General features: G+C 37.6%; 1 protein-coding gene across 1 annotated transcript in view; it reads right to left on the minus strand.

Annotated features, from left to right (window-relative positions):
• The window catches only part of LOC134816909 (transmembrane 9 superfamily member 2-like), a 129,731-nt gene that overhangs the window by 29,254 nt on the left and 79,530 nt on the right, over positions 1-20,947 (minus strand). The window contains exons 2-5 of the mRNA XM_063825927.1: positions 9,177-9,292; positions 8,900-8,970; positions 8,399-8,456; positions 8,211-8,249 (exon numbers count right to left, since the gene is read on the minus strand). Of these exons, the coding sequence (XP_063681997.1) occupies positions 8,211-8,249; positions 8,399-8,456; positions 8,900-8,970; positions 9,177-9,287 (279 nt within the window). The 5' untranslated portion in view covers positions 9,288-9,292. The remainder of the gene's footprint in view (positions 1-8,210; positions 8,250-8,398; positions 8,457-8,899; positions 8,971-9,176; positions 9,293-20,947) is intronic.

A 20,947-nucleotide genomic window follows, 5' to 3' on the forward strand; every position in this document is an offset into this window, starting at 1 on the left:
CACTAAAGGAAGCCTTCGAGGAGGCATGCCCCATAACTTACATCTCAAGTTCCGTCCGCAAACCCCCCTGGCTAACTCAAGAAGTAGAGGAAGCACAGAGGGGAATAAGACAAAAACTGATTACTGCCCGCAAAAAGAAGACTGATGCCCTGTGGCTCGCTCTTAGAGAGAGCAACAAACAATACAACAGACTTATAACCAACTCCCAGCGTAATGCCTGGAGAACTTTTTGTCAGGAAACAGAGTCTGTTAAGGAATCCGGAAGGATGAATAAGATTCTGAAATCCTGTAACGACAACAAACATACACTAGAAGCCGTTTACAAACCAAACGGAGACATCACCAAAAATGCAGAGGAGACATTGGAGGTCATGACACGAACCCACTTCAAGGATAGTGTCACTGATCCGCCAGTGCCTCCACCTGGTCCTCTACCAATCACCACCACCTTACTCAATACCATCTACAGCCCAGACAGAATCGAGGAGGCTCTTAAATCCTTCGATCCGTTGAAAGCTTCTGGACCCGACACCCTCAAACCTATCATCATACAGAAAGCTTGGACACACATCAAAGACATCACCAGAACCATTATGACAAAAAATCATGAAACCCAACACATTCCAACTTTGTGGAAAGAATCCCTTGGAATCTTTCTCCCAAAGCCTGGAAAAACTGACTACAACCAACCAAAGTCATTTCGCACTATCACCCTTTCTCCAGTGATGTTAAAACTACAGGAGAAGGTGATACTGTGGCATATGCAACACGACCTTAAGGGGGCATACACCAAATCTGTCCAGACCAAATGACCTCATAGGCAGTTCAGTGACCTTCTAGCGCACCGTTTCCACACCAAAAAAAATTATTTTGAGAATACCCATTTTTGTAATCGACCATTTCCTGGTTAAGAGTGCATTTTCGGAAAAAATTATTTTGTGGTTGAGACGCTATAAGTTAATCATTTCTTGCGGTATCGGGTTGAAATTTTGCTCGCCGTTTATTCACATCTATTTCAAGGTGTGTGTAAAATCTTGATATCGTATCTAAAAAGGCTGGTGTGTTATGAATTTTTAAAGTCAAAAAGCTAAAATTGTCCTTTTAAGGCTTATTTTAACAAAAAGTCAGTCAGGGAAGATCGGATTATTTGATGCTTGACATCAAATTGTTCTCTGAATTCTGACACAGTTTTTGATGCCCTCAAAAATGTTTTTACTCATTCACCTTCTGATCTATTGGACCTCAAAGCCAAACAACAAATTAAGACACATTTTTCGTTTTTAATATTTACCGATTTTTCCAAAATTTTGATAGGAATGTGCTAGTGACTTTTTGAAGGGTGAAAAATAACCGCAACTAGCACATTTATATATGAGTTATGAACAAAAAAACACCCTAAAATGCTTCCCTTTGAAGTTATGGGAGAAAATGTGATTTTTTATCTGCAAAGCCAAAAAATCACATTTTCTCCCATAACTTCAAAGGGAAGCATTTTAGAGTGTTTTTTTGTTTATAACTCATATATAAATGTGCTAGTTGCGGTTATTTTGCACCCTTCAAAAAGTCACTAGCACATTCCTATCAAAATTTTGGAAAAATCGGTAAATATTAAAAACGAAAAATGTGTCTTAATTTGTTGTTTGGCTTTGAGGTCCAATAGATCAGAAGGTGAATGAGTAAAAACATTTTTGAGGGCATCAAAAACTGCGCCAGAATTCAGAGAACAATTTGATGTCAAGCATCAAATAATCCGATCTTCCCTGACTGACTTTTTGTTAAAATAAGCCTGAAAAGGACAATTTTAGCTTTTTGACTTTAAAAATTCATAACACACCAGCCTTTTTAGATACGATATCAAGATTTTACACACACCTTGAAATAGATGTGAATAAACGGCGAGCAAAATTTCAACCCGATACCGCAAGAAATGATTAACTTATAGCGTCTCAACCACAAAATAATTTTTTCCGAAAATGCACTCTTAACCAGGAAATGGTCGATTACAAAAATGGGTATTCTCAAAATAATTTTTTTTGGTGTGGAAACGGTGCGCTAGAAGGTCACTGAACTGCCTATGAGGTCATTTGGTCTGGACGGCACAAACCACTGTTTTGGTGTATGCCCCCTTAATATCGCTAAAGACATCAACAAACGACAATTTGGCTTTAAGAAAGGATGTTCAACCGAAGCAGCCCTTCATAAAGTTACTCACACCATCGAGCGCAGGATAGCTAAGAAGGGATATGTCCTAGGCGTCTTTCTAGATATAGAGGGAGCTTTTGATAATGTCTCTTTCAAGGCTATTTCTGACGCTATCAAGACCACGAAAGTGGATCTGGCCACAGCACAATGGATTATCAACATGGTAACTAACAGATTCATCACATTAAATCATAAGGATAAGTCGACAAGGGTTCGGATCCGGAGAGGGTGCCCTCAAGGTGGCATCCTTTCCCCTTTCCTCTGGAACCTGGTAGTCGATGATCTCCTGGCCTACACCGCAAGAGACATACCAGGTTATCTGCAAGCTTTTGCAGACGATCTGCTCTCTCTAGCGGAGGGGAATGATTTAGACATCATCTGGAACAGAACACGCAAAACCATCAACACAATAGAAAAATGGTGCCAAACCAAAGATCTATCCATAAGCGCACTCAAAACACAAATAGTCATGTTTACCTGGAATAAGAAATGGACACTAAGACCTGTGGTGGTGGGTAACACCACTATAGGTCTATCCAAATCTGCCAAATTCCTAGGAGTGACCCTCGACAGCAAGCTCAATTTCAATGAACATATCACCAATACCACCAAAAAAGCTACGGCATCCCTTATGCAATGTAGAAGAGCTGTCGGCCCCACTTGGGGTATGAGCCCTAAAACATGCAAATGGATGTACACCGCTGTCATCAGACCTATTCTATCATACTGCTGTAGTATATGGATTAGAGCAACCCAAACAGACACCAACGCGAGGAAGTTCAAACGAGTTCAGGCATTGGCATTGAGAATGATGTCTGGTGCCATGCCTAGTACTCCCTTCATCGCACTGAACCACCTCACTAACACTCCAGATATCATACTTTTCCTGAGAGGTGAAGCAGCAAAGGGCACAGCCAGGCTTCAAGCCTATGGAAGCCTAACCCTCGAAACTATCGCCCCCAGAAAAGGTACCATCACAACTCACACCACTATCAACAAACAATTCATGGTAGATCTCAACATACCACCCAAAGCAGAGAGAGACCTATCTATACCAACCATGATGCTTGAACGACGCTTCACGGTCACCACTCCTGGAGCTGACAACATTGGATATAGAGGCTCACTCCAAAACACCATCGACAACATCCCCAGTGAAACCATCACCTGCTACACAGACGGGTCACGCACAGACTCAGGTAGCGGGGCTGGTTATATTATCACCACAGACAACAACAACACTACACTAGATGAAAGATCATTCAAGCTTCCCGATTATTGCACTGTTTATCAAACAGAACTCACTGCCATCATCGAAGCTTGTAAATATCTATCAACTTATACAAACACACACATCATCATATGGTCAGACAGTCTCTCCTCTATTCAAGCCATATCCTCACCTTCAACGAGGAGTAGGACTACTAGAGACTGTTACGACACCCTCAATACACTCGGATCCACTAACACCTTAGAGATCAGATGGATAGCTGCACACATTGGATTGTGGGGTAATGAAAAAGCAGACGAGCTGGCCAAAAATGGTACAACCAGTGAATCCACTTTGAATTGCCCAATTCCACAATCTTACATCAAACGCCTGATCAACGACAAAGTCACAAAACTTAATCAAGAATCATGGATTACTGATGGTCCCAGACACACTAAACTGACACTTGGACATAAAAACATCAACATCATCAAAAATCTCAACACTACACTCAGTAACAACAGACAAAATTATAGAACTGCAGTGCACCTCATCACGGGACATTGTGGCCTCAACAAACACCTACACACCATTCGCAAATCAGACACAAGTGCTTGTCCTAAATGCGGCGACAAAGAGGAGACTGTCTCACACTTTCTCGGACAGTGCCCGGCTATTGCCCAAATAAGAGGTCAATATTTCCGGGACTACTACCTCTCTGCCAATGACATATTCGACAACCAACACATCTCCACCATTGTCAACTTTACAAACCACACTAAACGCTTAGTGGTGCCAGAGGAGTTGGACCAGACAGGTGTAACATAACGACTACTTTAACGCTGTCTTATTTCGCCTCTCTCTTCCACACTCAACCACCACTTAAGCGTTTATCTATGACACACCCCACAACACTTACCATCATCCTTGATTACACATCTTGATTCCACTGGCATCCTCCCACAGGACTGCCATACCCCAGAGGTAGGCAAAGCATTCATATGCTATCCTCTCGTGGGCCAACCAGGCCCAGCCTCTCTAAAAAAAAAAAAAAAGAAAAAAAAGGGGAGTCCTCAAGTCCAAAATTGTTTTTCGAGGGGTAGATGCGGACTTCGGAAAACCGAGTAACATGAAACGTGGAGAAAAGTGGTTTCAAGAAAAACATTTTTTAAAAGAATTCGGAAAACCGAAAAGCCAACCCCCCGGTTGGCAGCCTTATATTTGCCCTTCCTAACAACTTAACCGTTTCCGGTCCGGCAAAATCCGATTAACCGGACAATAGATTGGTATCCGGCAAAATCCGGTCCAGCAGCCAAAAGCCTATTCCGGACGGTTCCTAATCATGAAGGTTTAGAATTTGACGAATTTGTATCCCCTCCCCCCTCCATTATCAACCGTAATCAAAACCCACCATCCCCCCCCCCCTCCTGACAGCAAAATTACGTAATCATAGCCTGATTTTTGACTTTTTTACCCTGGAAACACTTTTCTTTGTACGTTTCATGCTACCCTGATCATTATGAGCCGAAATTATTGCTCTAATATATCCGACAACTTAGAGTTTTACACTAAAGTGATAATACTGTCCGAAATATTGGCTCTTGAACATGAAGAAAGCATATTGTGTCAACTTGAGGTTTGAGTAGCACTCCAAGTTAGGATATGAAGATGAAACCTTCGGTTACGGCTGCATCATGGGCATACAATAATAAAATGTTAAAGTAAGGGACACCCTGTACTTTCGCTTTAGTCGATGTTGTAGCACAATGAACAAGACTTATCTGCTAGCAGCTAGTGTTACCCGTGGTACAGTTAAGTAAGACAGTTAAGTAAGACTTTGATCATTTATTTATGAATAAATATTATAAATATTCGACAGATCTTTTTTCACTTTTCTTGTGCACCAGAACAACAGATGCTAGCTTTCATTCCTCCGGCATACATCCAGTCACAAAAGAGGTATGTAACTTGAGATTTGAGTAGCATCGTTGCTAGGGACATTCTGAATTTTCACTTTATTTTGATGTTGTAAAACATGACTTATCTGCTGCTAGGTAGACTTTAATCATTCATTTATTAATATGTATTATTATAAATATTCATTGACAGCAAATTAAAAGGATGCATATTTTTATTGGGATTGATCATCATGTCACCTTGCCCAATTTGGATTTAGCCCGACTTTTGTTTTGTATAATAATTGGAATTTTGCTGCTTGCCAGTTGTCACACGTTGTCACTTGTCGAGGCCCAACTTTCACAACTTTTTTATAAGATTCTCTATTCTTATTGAGTGTATCAAATATCAACTGTTTGATACCATCTTAATTCTCATAGCTTTATGGTTCCAATAAAATGAAAAGACAATAAATCAGCCTCCCAGAGAAAGATTACAATCAACAGTATGGTATATAATGTAGAGGAGAGCGCCTGTTTGAGTAAAAACGAAACATGCATTTTCAGAGTCGTTAACGTGAGTTTTGTTTAAAGGAAATCCTTCTTTAATAAGTTCTTTACAGAGCAATATATATAGTGTTTTGAGTCAAAAGTTTTGACAAGCTAGGCTTATTTGCCGATGCACAATCACAACATTTTGATTATTTCAGGGGAGTGTTTTGACATTCATTGGTAGCACGGGAACTATTCTCAGTGCTTTTACAATATACTGCCTTATCAAACATGTTAAGCTACCAAGACGTCAGGTAATCTAAATTGGTCACTCATTTCCACTACTTATAAATCTACAGGATTTACTTTTGGAAATTGGACGATGTTCTATATATAATCTCGGCATATTACAACAACTCCGAAATTACTTAGAATCGACAGTTATATCTAATCATCAGGTCAAGTTTACGAAATATCAAAAATTGCAGATATCATACCACTTTAATGACAAAATAAATCCCCCAGAATTTGTTCTTATTGAACTTGGCAGTGAGTGATGTTTTGATAGCAATGCTAGGACTCGTCAGAGGTCTTGGAATCATCTCATCGACATTTGTTGGGTATGACAGTGATACCCATGAGCAGAATTGGTGGTGTTCTGCATATACTTTCATCGGAAACACTATTTGGCGAGTACATTTTGTAACACTACACATTTCAACAAAGAACTCGCAAATTATTTAAACCACTCCCGTTTTATCATTTTAGATGAGTGAATTGTTATGAATTTTTAACATGATCACAATTATGTACCTATTCTAAATCGGAATTATTAGAATTAGAATTAGAATTAGAATTAGAATTAGAATTAGAATTAGAATTAGAATTAGAATTAGAATTAGAATTAGAATTAGAATTAGAATTAGAATTAGAATTAGAATTAGAATTAGAATTAGAATTAGAATTAGAATTTACAGGATGTCTCCAATGCTGATGTTGGTACCTCTCACATTTGATCGGTTCATTGCATTGGTGGTTCCTATGTGGTATGAACCGTTGATGCACACCAAAAATTGCAAGATCTTGATTGCAGTGGCCTGGGTTATACTCAGTGCTCCCCTTATAACTGATACTGTACTTATTAGTACAGGTTCTGAGGTTTGCCTTAGATTAATTTTAAAAGTTTGTTGACCAGTAGTACCAGTTCTAAATTTAGATCTTAATAATATCATGCATAGTTTTTAATTGTTTATTATGAGATAAATATAGTAATTAACAATTAAATTCATTTCAGATGGTGTACCAAGCATCATATCATAGATGTATCTTTGAAATAGATCATATGTGGAAGAAGATTACTTTTGTCTTGCTACCTTTTTTAGCAATAATCATTATGTATGCTTTGATGTTATTTTTCGTCAAACGAGCCAAGATAGAAACAAAGAAGCTCCTCATCATGACTACCCTTATAATAGCTACTGGATTGATAGCTCAAATACCGGATCAACTGCTTATAGCATTTAGGGTAAGTCACTGGGAGTACAATATGATATGTATACAATATGATATGTATACATGAATGGTAGAACACAATTCCAAGAAGTATCTTAAAATTTAAATTTCATGGCGAACAAATTAGGAAGTCAACAGGGAATGAGTAATAATTAAAATAACTCAAATATTAACTTTTGCAGGTTCGAATGTCCTATGAGGTGGCCCAGGTCACTACAGTAACGTTCTGGTACATAAATTCCATCTTGAATCCAATAATATATTTTGGTATGAACAAGCAGACCCAGAAGAATTTAGCAGGTAGTTTGACTATTCAAAGTGGTAGATTAAAAAAATAAAATAAAATAGTTGTTTTTGACTATCTGGGGTTGAACAGAGTTTCGGCCTTTCTTTCCTTTTCGAATCATTGTACATTGATATAAGAACTGTACAAAAATATGCTTCATTTATTAAAAACAGACATTTTCAGATACCAAGGTGGGACAGAAGATTTCCAATGTTGCTCGTAGGATAAGCACTGTCAGTGATTCTGATGTTTCAGTTGTCATAGCAAGAAGACTAAGCAGCTCGGAGGATTGGCATACAGCAACAATAATTCCTATGCAGGCTATAGTGGAAACACCAGATCATGGAATTAATTAGACCTCATAAATTTACCAACATTCAGTAAGTTTTAAATTTCCTCCCAGACCTTCTAAACATTTCCTCTTTGGGACCAAAATTTTTCTTCGAAAATGTTTTCCAGTCAGACTTGCAGACTGGAGTGTTTCTGGATGTTAGTGAATTTATATAGTTGAATATGAATTGGAACACTTATCAAGTTAGATAAGAATAATCTAACTTGATAAGTGTTCCATAATATTACTAATATACCGACTAAGGTAATATGTTGTACATACCTGGTATTCAGAGACATGATATCTGTCACCAAAGAGAACCTGAAATCAAATGTTTAGATACAATGGGATGTTTAGATATTTCAATATTGGTAAAAACATGATAATTCTGATGAATGAGACTAAACTTGCTTGTAGATAACATTTTTTTAGGTTTGAAATTTAGAATATGATCAGAAATAATTATATACCTGTCCTAAGTTTTCTGATGGAGGGGCTTTAGATTTGTCGATTGGACAAAAATCGAACCTGAAATTATATGTGAACTTTACCAGGCCGGGGGGAGGGGGATCAAAAAGAAAAAGTATTACAACAATAATACATTTTCGTGTTATTTTTACTGTGGTAACTATTTAAAAGATTAAATAAACTTTAATATAGTGGCATGGCTAGGTCTTTGTGTGTTATCTTTTCGAGTATCCTCTTAAATCATTATTTGGTTTGCTTTAGTTCGGTGTGTCAATCAATTATATTGTATGTATATTGTATATTATAGCACTATTGCCATTTTTCTTTGCCCGTTAATCTGAGATAACACTTTATTTGGTATTTTTTTAATTTTATGATACCCGGATGCAATGTTTGTTTTAAACTTTCTGCTCCAATGAGGGATTGTATGGTTTAAACTCGTAGTTATAATATCTTTTACAATATCTTTGCGCATTGTGCCATAATAGCAGTAAATATCTTACTTTGTGTAATCATAGGGAATGGCTGACTCTGTAGAGTCCAATCGATTAACAAGCACCGGTAGGATGGTGTTCTGAAAATAGTACATTTATTATTTGTAATCGGCGCGGTATGGACTAAAGAATTGCAGATTATTAACAAACTACTGTGCTCTTTATTTCTATGAAGAAAAAAACTGCATCGAAGATAGTAATTAACAGCAATAGGCACATGAATAATGAAAATAATAGCACAAGTTATAAGCAGTCACACTGAAACAGATAATTAACTAGAATTTACCTTGCATGTATCTGTGGGAACCGCACAGTAGTTTACTGGTGCAATGGCTGGGAGATAAAAAGCGAGGCAGGAGTTGATGAGAAATAGGAGTAACAACATGTGATTTCTCATGGCCTAAATGAGATAAGTTAAGATTTATGTGTAAGTATAGTGAAAATGAAACTTCCATAAACAAAATTATCAAAGTTGGGGGTTACAATTTATGATACATCTGGGCCATGTTACAACCAATGCAAATCCCATTATTAATTAACTAGTATAACCCATGCCTACGGCCGGGATATCACTATCGCAGTTGAAATGCAAAAGTATAAACCTGTTTATTATATTCGTAAACATGCATTTTCGTAGCTAAAACATTGCGAAAGTATGAACTTGCTCAGTCCAAACAGACCACAATTTAATTCTGAGTGCCCCTCATATTAGGTGATAATCAATGATTATTTTGTTTCTCGGATTTACAAATTTTTGGTATCATGGTATAGTTCTAACGATGATGAGATCAGAACACGCGGCCATAATTCTGGGAAAAGTTGCATTGTTGGAATATCGTGATTCTAAAACGGCCTTGAATCAAAAAAAGTGTTACGAAAAAACGGCGTTAAATTATGAAACAAATGGTTTAGGCCTAGATTTCTTTATGCCAGCTAAGTCTAATGCTAACAATGTTGGTTGTTAACAGGGCCGAGAATCGAGATGTCAAATGATGGACTTACATGGCAAGCCATGCTGGTAAACTTCTTTAAAATGGGCTGGTATCTTTCATATATATGGTAAAACAGTGCACAGATGCAGCAGTGGCTCCAAAACATATATAATGTATCATTGTGTAACATCTGATTTGCCTAGAACTGACATCCTAGATTATCAACACTCACTCTAGGCCAGCCCAACTGTTCATGTGACATCAAAAAAAATTTCAACGACATGAAGTTGTGTGTCACCGGATCAATCATCAGGTGCTTTGCAGATGATACCCGAATTCTACGGCACATCTATAGCCTAGCAGATGCTGAGATATTACAGCATGATCTCAACTGTGTCGCTAAGTGGGCAAAATGCAACAACATGGCACTTTACGAGGATAAATTTGAGCTACTTGTCCACAAACATTGTCCTCAAAACACCTTGCTATACCACCCATTTGCCATCCTAACCCAAGTAATAAGTCTCAGACGGCAACATGTTACACCCTTCCAAAGTGGTTAAGGATTTAGGGGTGATGGTTTCAGCTGACTTATCCTGGAGTCCCCACGTTACCCTTATAGCCGAACGTGCTCGTAAAGTTGCTGCTTGGTTTCTGAATGCGTTTAAAACGAGGAACAAAGTCACCATGCTGACCCTTTACAAATCTCTCATCAGCAGCCATCTCGAGTACTGTTGCCCCTTATAGAATATTAGCAAGAATAAGGACGTCCAACAACTGGAAGGGGTTCAGCGCAAGTTCACAACAAGAATAGATGGCCTGCAGTTAGATTTAGAATAGATTTTAAGATTGCCCTACTTGCCTACAAGTGTTTAAATAATATAGCTCCTCCTTACTTAAAAGAGTTGATATCTCCTAGGCAGCAAAGTTTTAAAAATGTACGTCTTGATAATGATTATTTTTACCTTAGTTTTCCGCCCTCTCCTAACTATGTAAACACAGAGAAAGCTTTTAGTCACTGTGCAGTTAAAGTATTTAATTCCTTGCCATACGACATAAGATCAGCTGAGTCAGTTACATCTTTCAAGACCAAACTTAAAACATACTTCTTTTCTCTAGCATTTGATTGATTTTGCATTTACATAGGTAAAATGAACTTGTCATGTCTAATTTTCAATTAAACTAAGCTCAGTTAATGTAAGAGCCGCTTTAGAAAGCACTGGAGTTTATCTCCAGGATTAAATTATATCGAGTTATATGATTTAGCTATAAGGCGGTTTATAAATGTTGTAATTATTATTATTATTATCTAAACTACTGGCAGAGACTCAAGGCCTTAAATTTGATGTCGTTGCATCATCCACAAGTGATAAGTGCTACACGGCAAGTGCCAAAATGATGTCAACATCCAGTTTTCCGCTACACTCCGACATGTCCAAAACGAAGCTATTCCCACTCTGAATAAATCTAGCAGTCAGCTCTACCAAACGCTCTACGACAATTCGTGTGCAGTAATTGGACCTCGATTGTGGAACTTAATCCCACCAAACATGCATACTACTAAGTAAAGTTATGACCCGTCGAAAAAATTTGATTTCATCATAAAATACACATGAAATTTCAAACACGCCAATAATTCTGACACCCTGCTGTATGAATAGAACCTGTGCGCGGCGCTTACAGCTGCACCTAAGGATTTCTAAGCAATGTATGGCTGTGTGCGCGGCGGGCTGTACAGAAATATGTTTTAAATTATTTTGCTTCTGAAATTTCGGCTCTAGTAATTAAGAAATGCGACATGTAATTGTAAGATAACAATTAAATAGATCCTGTGCGCGGCGCCTACAGCTGACCTACGAATTTCTGAACAATTGAAAATTGTGGCTGTGTGCGCGGCGTACTGTATATGTGTTTGAAATTGAAATTTGAATTTATTTATGTATATAACATTATGTATTGATTGTTTTGTGGTAAATAAAAAATTTTTCTTTCCTAAAAAAAAAAAAATTTTTCTTTCCTATATGGTTGAAATTCAAATTTGAATTTATTTAGGAATATAACATTTTGTATTGATTGTTTTGTGGTAAATACAAATTTGTTTTTCTTTAAAAATGTTGTTTTACTTATCAAAGATCCCTTGCATTTAAAAAATGCTTACAACGTTTGTGAAATCATTCCCCGATGAGCATCTAGTCTAGTGACAGGATAAAGCTTAATTTGCTCGATTTTACCAGTCTATTTTCTAAGGAAGAATGGGCGCAGTGGGTGTGTCAAGTTGAAACATTTGGCATCCCCTGCTGAATGTTTTGCGCTCCTATCTGTAAAATGCTAAGTTGCTGATAGTTGTATTACATCGTGACCCCCACGGTCGTTTCACTATAGTGAAAACCCTGTAGAGTTTCAACGATACTGGGGGAGCCGCGCACTCATGCGCGGCGGGACATACAACGTATGACAAGCTGATAATAGAAAATTTTTTCAACTTCTGTTTTGGGTTTTTTGCTTCAATTTGTGTGGTATCAATAGTCTTCATTCTGCTCAAAAACCAGTCACTAAGTTAATTTTAGTGGCACATGAGCTTTTCAGTTGACTTTTTAGTCAATTAATGATTAGCACATGAAAGTATTTTGAAATTTCTCGGCTGATATTGGTTTGACCAAATAAAACGACTTAAATAACGGGTTTGAAATATCCTGTTTAAATTTGGCATTGTCAATACTGCTTTGTCTAAATCATATTCAGATTATTTGTTGCTGTCTCGCTTAACGGGTGATACTCGTAAAATATCTGTTCCATATATTGGACCGTCGACGAGTCCAACTCGGCGCGCGTCCTGGTAAGTTATAAACCTATTAATTGACGATGTCAATTCATGGCAGCTCGGCGCGGCACAGTAGCGCATCGCGCTACAATAAACCTACAATGTCTCGCTTGAATGACTTAAATGTATCTTTTAATTTTTGGGTATATGTTTTTAAAAAGTGTTTAATAAATTTAAGAATTTCTTTATTCCAAATTGAAAATATTCATTTACTCAAAGAAATGTAACATATTGCAAACCAGGTACAATTGAAATTGTAATGTGATGTTGAAAACTTTGTGTTCAAAAGACATGCCGTCTCAGCAATATGATAGAATTTCGATTTCAGAAATAAGGTACATTTAATAAGACAATTGCGGCACTGGGTGATGCATGTTAATAGTTTTCATCCTCTATCACTATCCAACTGTTATCCCTCTTAATACCGCACGATAAGGTTACCTGTTAAGGGGTATACACCAAAACAGGGGTTTGTGTCGGCAAACCCAAATGATCTTACAGGAAGTTTAGTGACCATCTAGCGCACCGTTTCCAAAAATTTTTTGTAGAACATTTATTTCTGTATGCGTGTAAAATTTTAATATCGTATTATTAATATATCCTCTATCACAGAGTATCAAAAATTTCAATTCAATTTATTCCAAGGTTTACTGTGGCCACATGCAGGAAACGGAAATTTTGAAATCAATAATGTTTTAATTTAAACTTCATCTTTCACAACTATTACTACAAGTGCCTTACTTTTCTAAACATTAGGTTAATTTTTCTTAAATCCTCGCATATCCTAAGCTAGTTTTCTGAAAACTGAATGTTTAATGTTTATAATGATCATTTGTTTTGGTGTGAGCAGATATTCCAAACAGACAATATTAATTTGGTGACAAAATCATGTTACTTTTACATCAATTTTTTCGAGTTTCCTACCAGTTGCCAGGGTAATTCAGAATATATAATATATGTAGTGTAATATGGTAAGCTGGTTGCAGCAGGGTTTAGGCTTTTTAGATCTTTTAGAATATTCTAGTGTAAGTGTTACATAACCGTTAGGATAAGTGTAAGGTTAGATTAGATTAGTGTAATAGATTATGGATGGTTTAGTCAGGTTAGCTACCTTACTCGGGAATATTATGACTGGGATAAAGTGGTGGGTTTTGGAAAATTCCGCCATATTTTTCCCGGTCATTAATTTTCCCAGTCATAAATTAACCTGCTATAATGTTCCCGAGTAAGGTAAACTAATAGTAATACATTTTGATGCTTGGTGGGTTTTGGAAAATTCCGCCATATTTTTCCCGGTCATTAATTTTCCCAGTAATAAATTAACCCGCTATAATATTCCCGAGTAAGGTAGTTAAGTTAGGTTATTGGACAGACTGGGCCGCGCGGTGTCACATGGTTCGCCATGTGATGTCACGTGACCCAGTGCTGGTAGTGTTTGCTTGCCCCGTTAGCGGCAGTTCTTCGAGGAGCATTTAACGGTAAGGTTGTAAAAGTTACCGCTTCCAAGAACAGTGTAGCGTGGCCTTCGACACGCTAGTCGGTCTTGGTTTATTGATCAAATAGTAATTTTATTGCCATTTGAGACTTATTGTTTGAACACCCTGTTTCCTTTGTTCTTACCTAACTTAGGATTCAATCAAGTCATTCGATCATATTTAAAGTCATACGGCACTCAGTAGCCAGTAAGAGCTAAAGTGATATTGCAGAGCTAGAGATTTACAGGTATTCGTGTACGAGACTTCGATATCGTACCCATATATTTCTTTAAGGGGGGGGGGGGGGGGGGTTCACCCTGATTTTTTTGTGAAACTTGGTTTCGAGATAGCAGTTGACCAACAAACTAGGACCAGTGACCAAACTTTTAAGGGGGTCCCGGACCCCAACCGCCAAACAGTGCCCGTGGGGCAGCCATGCCCATATTTGGTCCAAATTAGGCTCAATTTAGCCAAATAACATCCAAAATTTGCAATGCGAAATTCAGAATTTGGTCGCCAAATTTTTTTAAAGGCCTAACTCAAAATTCTGTCCCAAAACTTAAGGTCGAAATGCGATTCTACGTTGATTCTGAAAATTTCATGTAAAAATATTGAAACCCTATTGAGTTCTATTGTTTTGAGCGAAATCAGTTTTGCAAATATCGCGAACTGAGATATGGGCAATTTTGTTCATTTTTTGCGATTATTTGAACACAGAATCCACAGTTAGGTAGATACTGAGCTGATAATCATAGATCATGTGTAGTATAGGCTTACCTTCCGCGTAAAGTTGGTTTCATTCAAAAATATTGATATTTGACCAATTGCAATTTATGGGCCAAATTCGATCAAATTTGGTGCGTATGCCCACATATGGTCATATGGTTTTTTGCTCATAACTCAGACATTTTTTGTCCAATCTTGATGAAAATTCATATACGAGTTTAGGGGACCACTAGCTACAAGTAAAGCACCTAAAATCTGGATTTTGGGCATGTTCAGGGTATTTGGCTAAATTGGGCCTAATATGGGCGTGGCTGCCCCTCGGGCACCGTTTGCCGGTTGGGGTCCGGGACCCCCTCAAAAGTTCGGTCACTGGTCCTAGTTTGTTGGTCAACTGCTATCTCGAAACCAAGTTTCACAAAAAAATCAGGGTGAACCCCCCCCCCCCCTTAAGGGGGCATACACCAAATCTGTCCAGACCAAATGACCTCATAGGCAGTTCAGTGACCTTCTAGCGCACTGTTTCCACACCAAAAAAAAATATTTTGAGAATACCCATTTTTGTAATCGAGCATTTCCTGGTTAGAGTGGAATTTTAGGAAAAACACAATTTGTTTCGTGAAGAGGCTATAAGTTAATCATTTCTTGCGGTATCAGGTTGAAATTTTGCTCGCTGTTTATTCAAATCTATTTCAAGGTGTGTGTAAAATCTTGATATCGTATCTAAAACGGCTGGGGTGTTATAAATTTTTAAAGTCAAAAAAGTCAAAAAGCTGAAGTTCTCCTTTTCAGGCTTATTTTAACCAAAAAGTCAGTCAGGGAAGATCGGATTCATTTGATGCTGGACATGAAATTGTTCTCTGAATTCTGGCGCAGTTTTTGATGCCCTCAAAAATGGTTTTACTCATTTATCTTCAGATCTATTGGACTTCAAAGTCAAACAACAAATTTAGGCACATTTTTCGTTTTTCATATTTACTGATTTTTCTAAAATTTTGATAGGAATGTGCTAGTGACTTTTTGAAGAGCGCAAAATAACCGCAACTAGCACATTTATATATGAGTTATGAACAACAAAACACCCTTAAATGCTTCCCTTTGAAGTTATGGAAGAAAATTTGATTTTTTGGCTTTGCAGATAAAAAACCACTGTTTTGGTGTATGCCCCCTTAAGTACTGTGTACGACACTTCAATATCGTGCCCGTGTATTTCTTAAGTACCATGTATGACATTTCTCTATCGTACCCTTGTACATTTTAATTACCCGTGTACACCACTTCGTAACCGTACCTTTGTGAGCAGGCAGTGTTGACCATTGGTACGCCCCGGGAGGACTGATCTGGTTGCCAACCTTATTTTACACTATATGGCTGCATATCGATCGACTGTTCATTTTAGCTGGAAAACGAACTAGTACCACCACATTTTAGCATTTTTGTGCCAATGATCATTAATCAGTAACATGGCCCATTTATTTATATTGTTTTAAATTTGTGCCTTTTTAAAATGGCAACATTTTCGTCATCACTTTAATCAAAGCCCAATCAATTATTATGTGACCACAGGCTTTCTAGTCAATTATAAAGTCATTTGAGAATAATGGCAGTAGAAGAATAACTGAAAACTCACAATCAATGATAACAATAAATTGTAAATAATTTCACAGTAAAAAGGCATATCTAATATCTGTGCAGCATCTTTAAAAATCTACTCTCTAAAATCTGTCTTACAGTTGGACAATCACATCCTGCATTGAGAAATCGTCTGATTCATCACCTGAAGTCGGTAAATAGTCCTCTGGGAATCGAGGCAAATCTACATCAAGGTATCCTTCTTGTTTAATCTGACCATCATTTTTAGCATTATGCTGATTTTCCACGCAGTGATTTGACAAGTCCTTATCTTTCACAGCATTGCTGTCGTCATTCTGCAAATTTAACAAAGTTTTGTTCTCAACAGGATTTTCAACACTTGCTAAAGAAGATTTCCTCGAGAGGTCACTGTCCATTATTTTTTGAGCCATTTTATCATTAGATGATTCATCACTGGAGCTACTTGAACTACTGCTTTCTGAATTTTGTTCAAATGAGGGCGATAACTTCATTTCCGAATCGTAACCGTTTCCTTTGATATCGCTCATACTTTGATTTGAAGTGTACAAAACTACATCAAGGTCAACAAACAATTCATGGCCTGATTTTGATTTTATTTCAACTCGAATCACGAAGTAACAGTCGACGAACTGGCTGCTGGAAACTGATTGGGTGGCCACTTCTTTTATCTCAAATGGTAGTACAGTTCCGTGAGATTTACCAGACCATTTTTCGTCAATTTCCAGAAATTTTTGGCGATTAAGAATGTGTCTTACATTAAACTGATTAAACTTTGTGTCTTTAAAATGAAGATAACGGCAGAGATACACTCCTATTTCTGATATTTTTTCTGATGCATCGTTTTCTAAACAGCATCTTATCTGAGCTGTGTCTCCTAAAAAGTAGCAGCCTTTATCCAATTCAGCTTTCAGTGTTAGTGTACCTCTGTTTATGCAGGGATAGATAAAATATTTTTATAGAATCTTTCTTTGACTTGGTGAGGTAATGATAAGGTGGGGCCTCATACATATTTATGGTCTTTTTTGCTATTATTTGGTTTTCTTTTATGTCAAGCAAAATGAAAGAGTATTCGATCACTGCACAAAGATCAGTTTCATCGTTCTGAAAATAACTGAAAGACGAGGGAAGATTAGGTGGGAATTGGTAGCTGAAAGCAAATTTCAGATTATCGTGATCGCTGCATTCTTCATGAATCAGATCGACGTAATCAGTGAAGAACGACTGGGTTTCAACTATTTTCTCTGAAGATTCGTTGATCTCATCCTCTGAGTTCTTTGCTGATGCATTGTTTACCCATGTTATGCTCTGGTTTCCTTCACAGATGAGGGACAAGGTAAGACTTGGAATATCGTAGTCTCTGGAAATTGACACATAACCATTTACTAGTTTTGTTGGGAAATACAGCGCATTCAAAATGTTGATATCTACTTTTGTAGGCAGCTCAGTGTCTTGGATCGCTTCATATTCCCCCTCTTTACCATTCTCTGGTAGCTCCTCTTTAGCAGTGTTTTCAACAAGGTCCACAGATGGTAAATCTTCCGCATCATCTGTCTGATCATGAGATTTATCAACTGAAAATGTATCATCCTGTTTACTCACATTACCACTCAGTAATGAACCCTCGGAGTTTACTCCTTCGACTTTCGTTTCAGCTGCACTTGAGATATCACCTTCATGTGAGGTGTCACCTTCATCCGATCCATGCTTTGAATTTTCGTCTTCATTCACTGTATCCTGATCTATAACAGTATCTTTATCTTTTACAATATCCTGCTTTACTACAGTATCTTGCTCTGCTCCCATATTGTTCACAATTTCACCTGACAGATTATCGTCTTTTCTTTCAATAATATCGTCTAAAGCAGATGAAGAAGATAACTCTTCTCCCTTCTCATTGGTTGGGTCGTTTGAAACTACGTAAACAGCCTGATCTGTCACCGTATCTGTCACAGATTCAGCTTCCTGTTCTGCTTCCGGGAAACCATTACATGGTTTCACCTCCTGGCATACAGTATTTGATACCTCAGACTCCGTTGATGCATGAACAGAAAAACTACTATCAAATTTCAAAGCCGCATCTTGATCCTCGTTATGTTTTGCAACAAAGTCACGATGCTTCTGTGCTTGGTTAGCTTCTGATGTTTTATCCCCGCCATGATCAGATTTATCATCCTCGGTAATTATCTCCGGTGGTAAAGGGTCCGGCACTGGTAAGATAACATCGTCCTCTTCAGTCATCGTAACATGCCTGTACCATCTTCAAACACATTTGTTACACCATGTTCCTGTTGTAATTTGTCAAAGTTTATATCGTGACATGCTCTTACATGACTCATTTAGATCGTGACATGATTTGACTAAATAATAGTATAGACATGGAAATTGCACTAAGCACAAAGCATACTATTGCTGCCCTTGTCGGTTTGATGACGCCTACACATCCTCCCTTGTTGTACACTCGATCTTAAATATAAAAGGTGTATGGAGGTATGGGTAGTGGATACAGCTTGGCACATATGCAGTATACATTCAAAGGTAGTGTGGGAAAATTCTTTTATGTGCTCTAAATAGTGCGGGACAATTCTTTACTGTGCTCTAAGTAGTGCGGGACAATTCTTTACTGTGCTCTAAGTAGTGCGGGACAATTCTTTACTGTGCTCTAAGTAGTGTGGGACAATTCAGGACTGTGCTCTAAGTAGTGTGGAACTTCGTACACTGACACTACTGAATACTGAACAGTGCTGCATGGATGCACTCAAGGTGTGTGGTGTGAAATGTGCTACAAATTGCTCAGCCATCTCAAGCTTTTCGAAATATTCAGAAATAGAATATGCATATATCCAAAGTAATTACATGATATGCTGCCGCTGTCGTCAAAATTAAAAAACAAGCATACAAACTTAACCCATACCAAGCTACAAGTCAAAAACAATGCACAAAAACCCCCTGAAAGCAAGGGCGTGTCACTGTCACAATAACAGCACCAGCTACACATACGATACGTCTAGCCCGATAAAAACAAGCTCTCTCTCTCCCCTCTCTCCCCCCGATCTGTGAGAGATAAACACAGTACAGAGACACACACACACCCAGTGCAGCAGCAGGGCCCTTATTAGAACCAGCATAAGGAGCCTGCTTTACACTCTCTCACCACATGCTAATGCCTTAATGGGTCATTAGCAGCCGTCCTCTCTAGAACAAAGCTTCCTAGTACTCTCCTAGTGGTCAGCGTATCATGTGTGAGATGTGTTGTTGCAGTGCTGTGGTGTTACAAAGTACAAGTTACCGAGTAGTATAGTATAGTGTGGTATAGACGATGTGTGTGCTCTCTTTTATGATAATCTGCATTCCATATGGATGATGAGACTTCAGGTGATTAGCATTTATAAAATTATTGTCCAAGGATACCCATTTCTTAATGTTTTAACTTGACTGTTAAACATTATACCATCATTGAATTGTGAGAGTTAAGGGCATTAACCACGTTAACACACTCTAGCCGTGCTTCATTTGAAACTTAGCTCACAAACGACCCCAAAAGCACAAAAGTTCTGAAGACAAGAACACAAAACACCACAACAAGAGTCAATGTAACGTGAGTCAATGCGGACAACAATGCTGTAGTAGTAGCAGCAGGAGGAGCGCACTAGACGACAGTGAGTAAACTACATATTAAATTCTTCCTACAATTGTCCTACATGAACATCCGCAGACTAGCAGCAATGCTGTACAGTTGAAAAGGAATATGTATTATTAATGAAGTTACTCAGATAATTTCGGACACCCTTAGTCAGGCTGGAGCCTTGTTAAGTCCAGCCTTGTTAGAGATCATTAAAATGTGTTCTGGTTCATTTGTTATGCAAGAATGTAGGTGACTTGATTCTGCCAACAATTACATTAATATGAATGGTAAATTAAGTTAGAGGCTTTTAATTGTGTTTTGTTAACGGACTTAATATTAAATTGATCCAATTATTCCTTCAAAAACAACTTTTCTTTTGTGAGGGTTGTTGTTATGATGCTGCTGTTTGGGAGGTCTATTGTATTATGTGTATGAAATATATGAGGTTATGAAGCTTCATCACAAAGAGACGGCTCGGTCAATAATATGTAAATAATTTAATAATTTTGAAAGATATTCATATAAATTTCTAAATAAGGATATATGGACTCTAAATTTATTTTCATTGTTCAAAAGTTTCAGCAATTGCGAAATGAAATTTCAGATAGTACGATTACAACTGCGAACAAAAATCTACACTTGAACTGTTTCAACTTGAAAACATTTTTATTGACAACTACAATCGTCATAAAATGATGTAACATCTATCGAAACTTAGTCAAAAAGTTAAAACTTCCTTATCAATAAATCTATTGCAAAGAAAGTTTTAGATTTTAATACTGGTTTAGTTTTAACTATACAAATTATAATGCTTCCAAGACCAAAGCTTATTAAACACATTTGAGCTATCGATGAAGACTTTCCTTTTCT

Source organism: Bolinopsis microptera, chromosome 6 (genome assembly GCF_026151205.1).
Source record: "Bolinopsis microptera isolate Bmic1 chromosome 6, MBARI_Bmic_1.0, whole genome shotgun sequence".
NCBI classification, from domain to species: domain Eukaryota; kingdom Metazoa; phylum Ctenophora; class Tentaculata; order Lobata; family Bolinopsidae; genus Bolinopsis; species Bolinopsis microptera.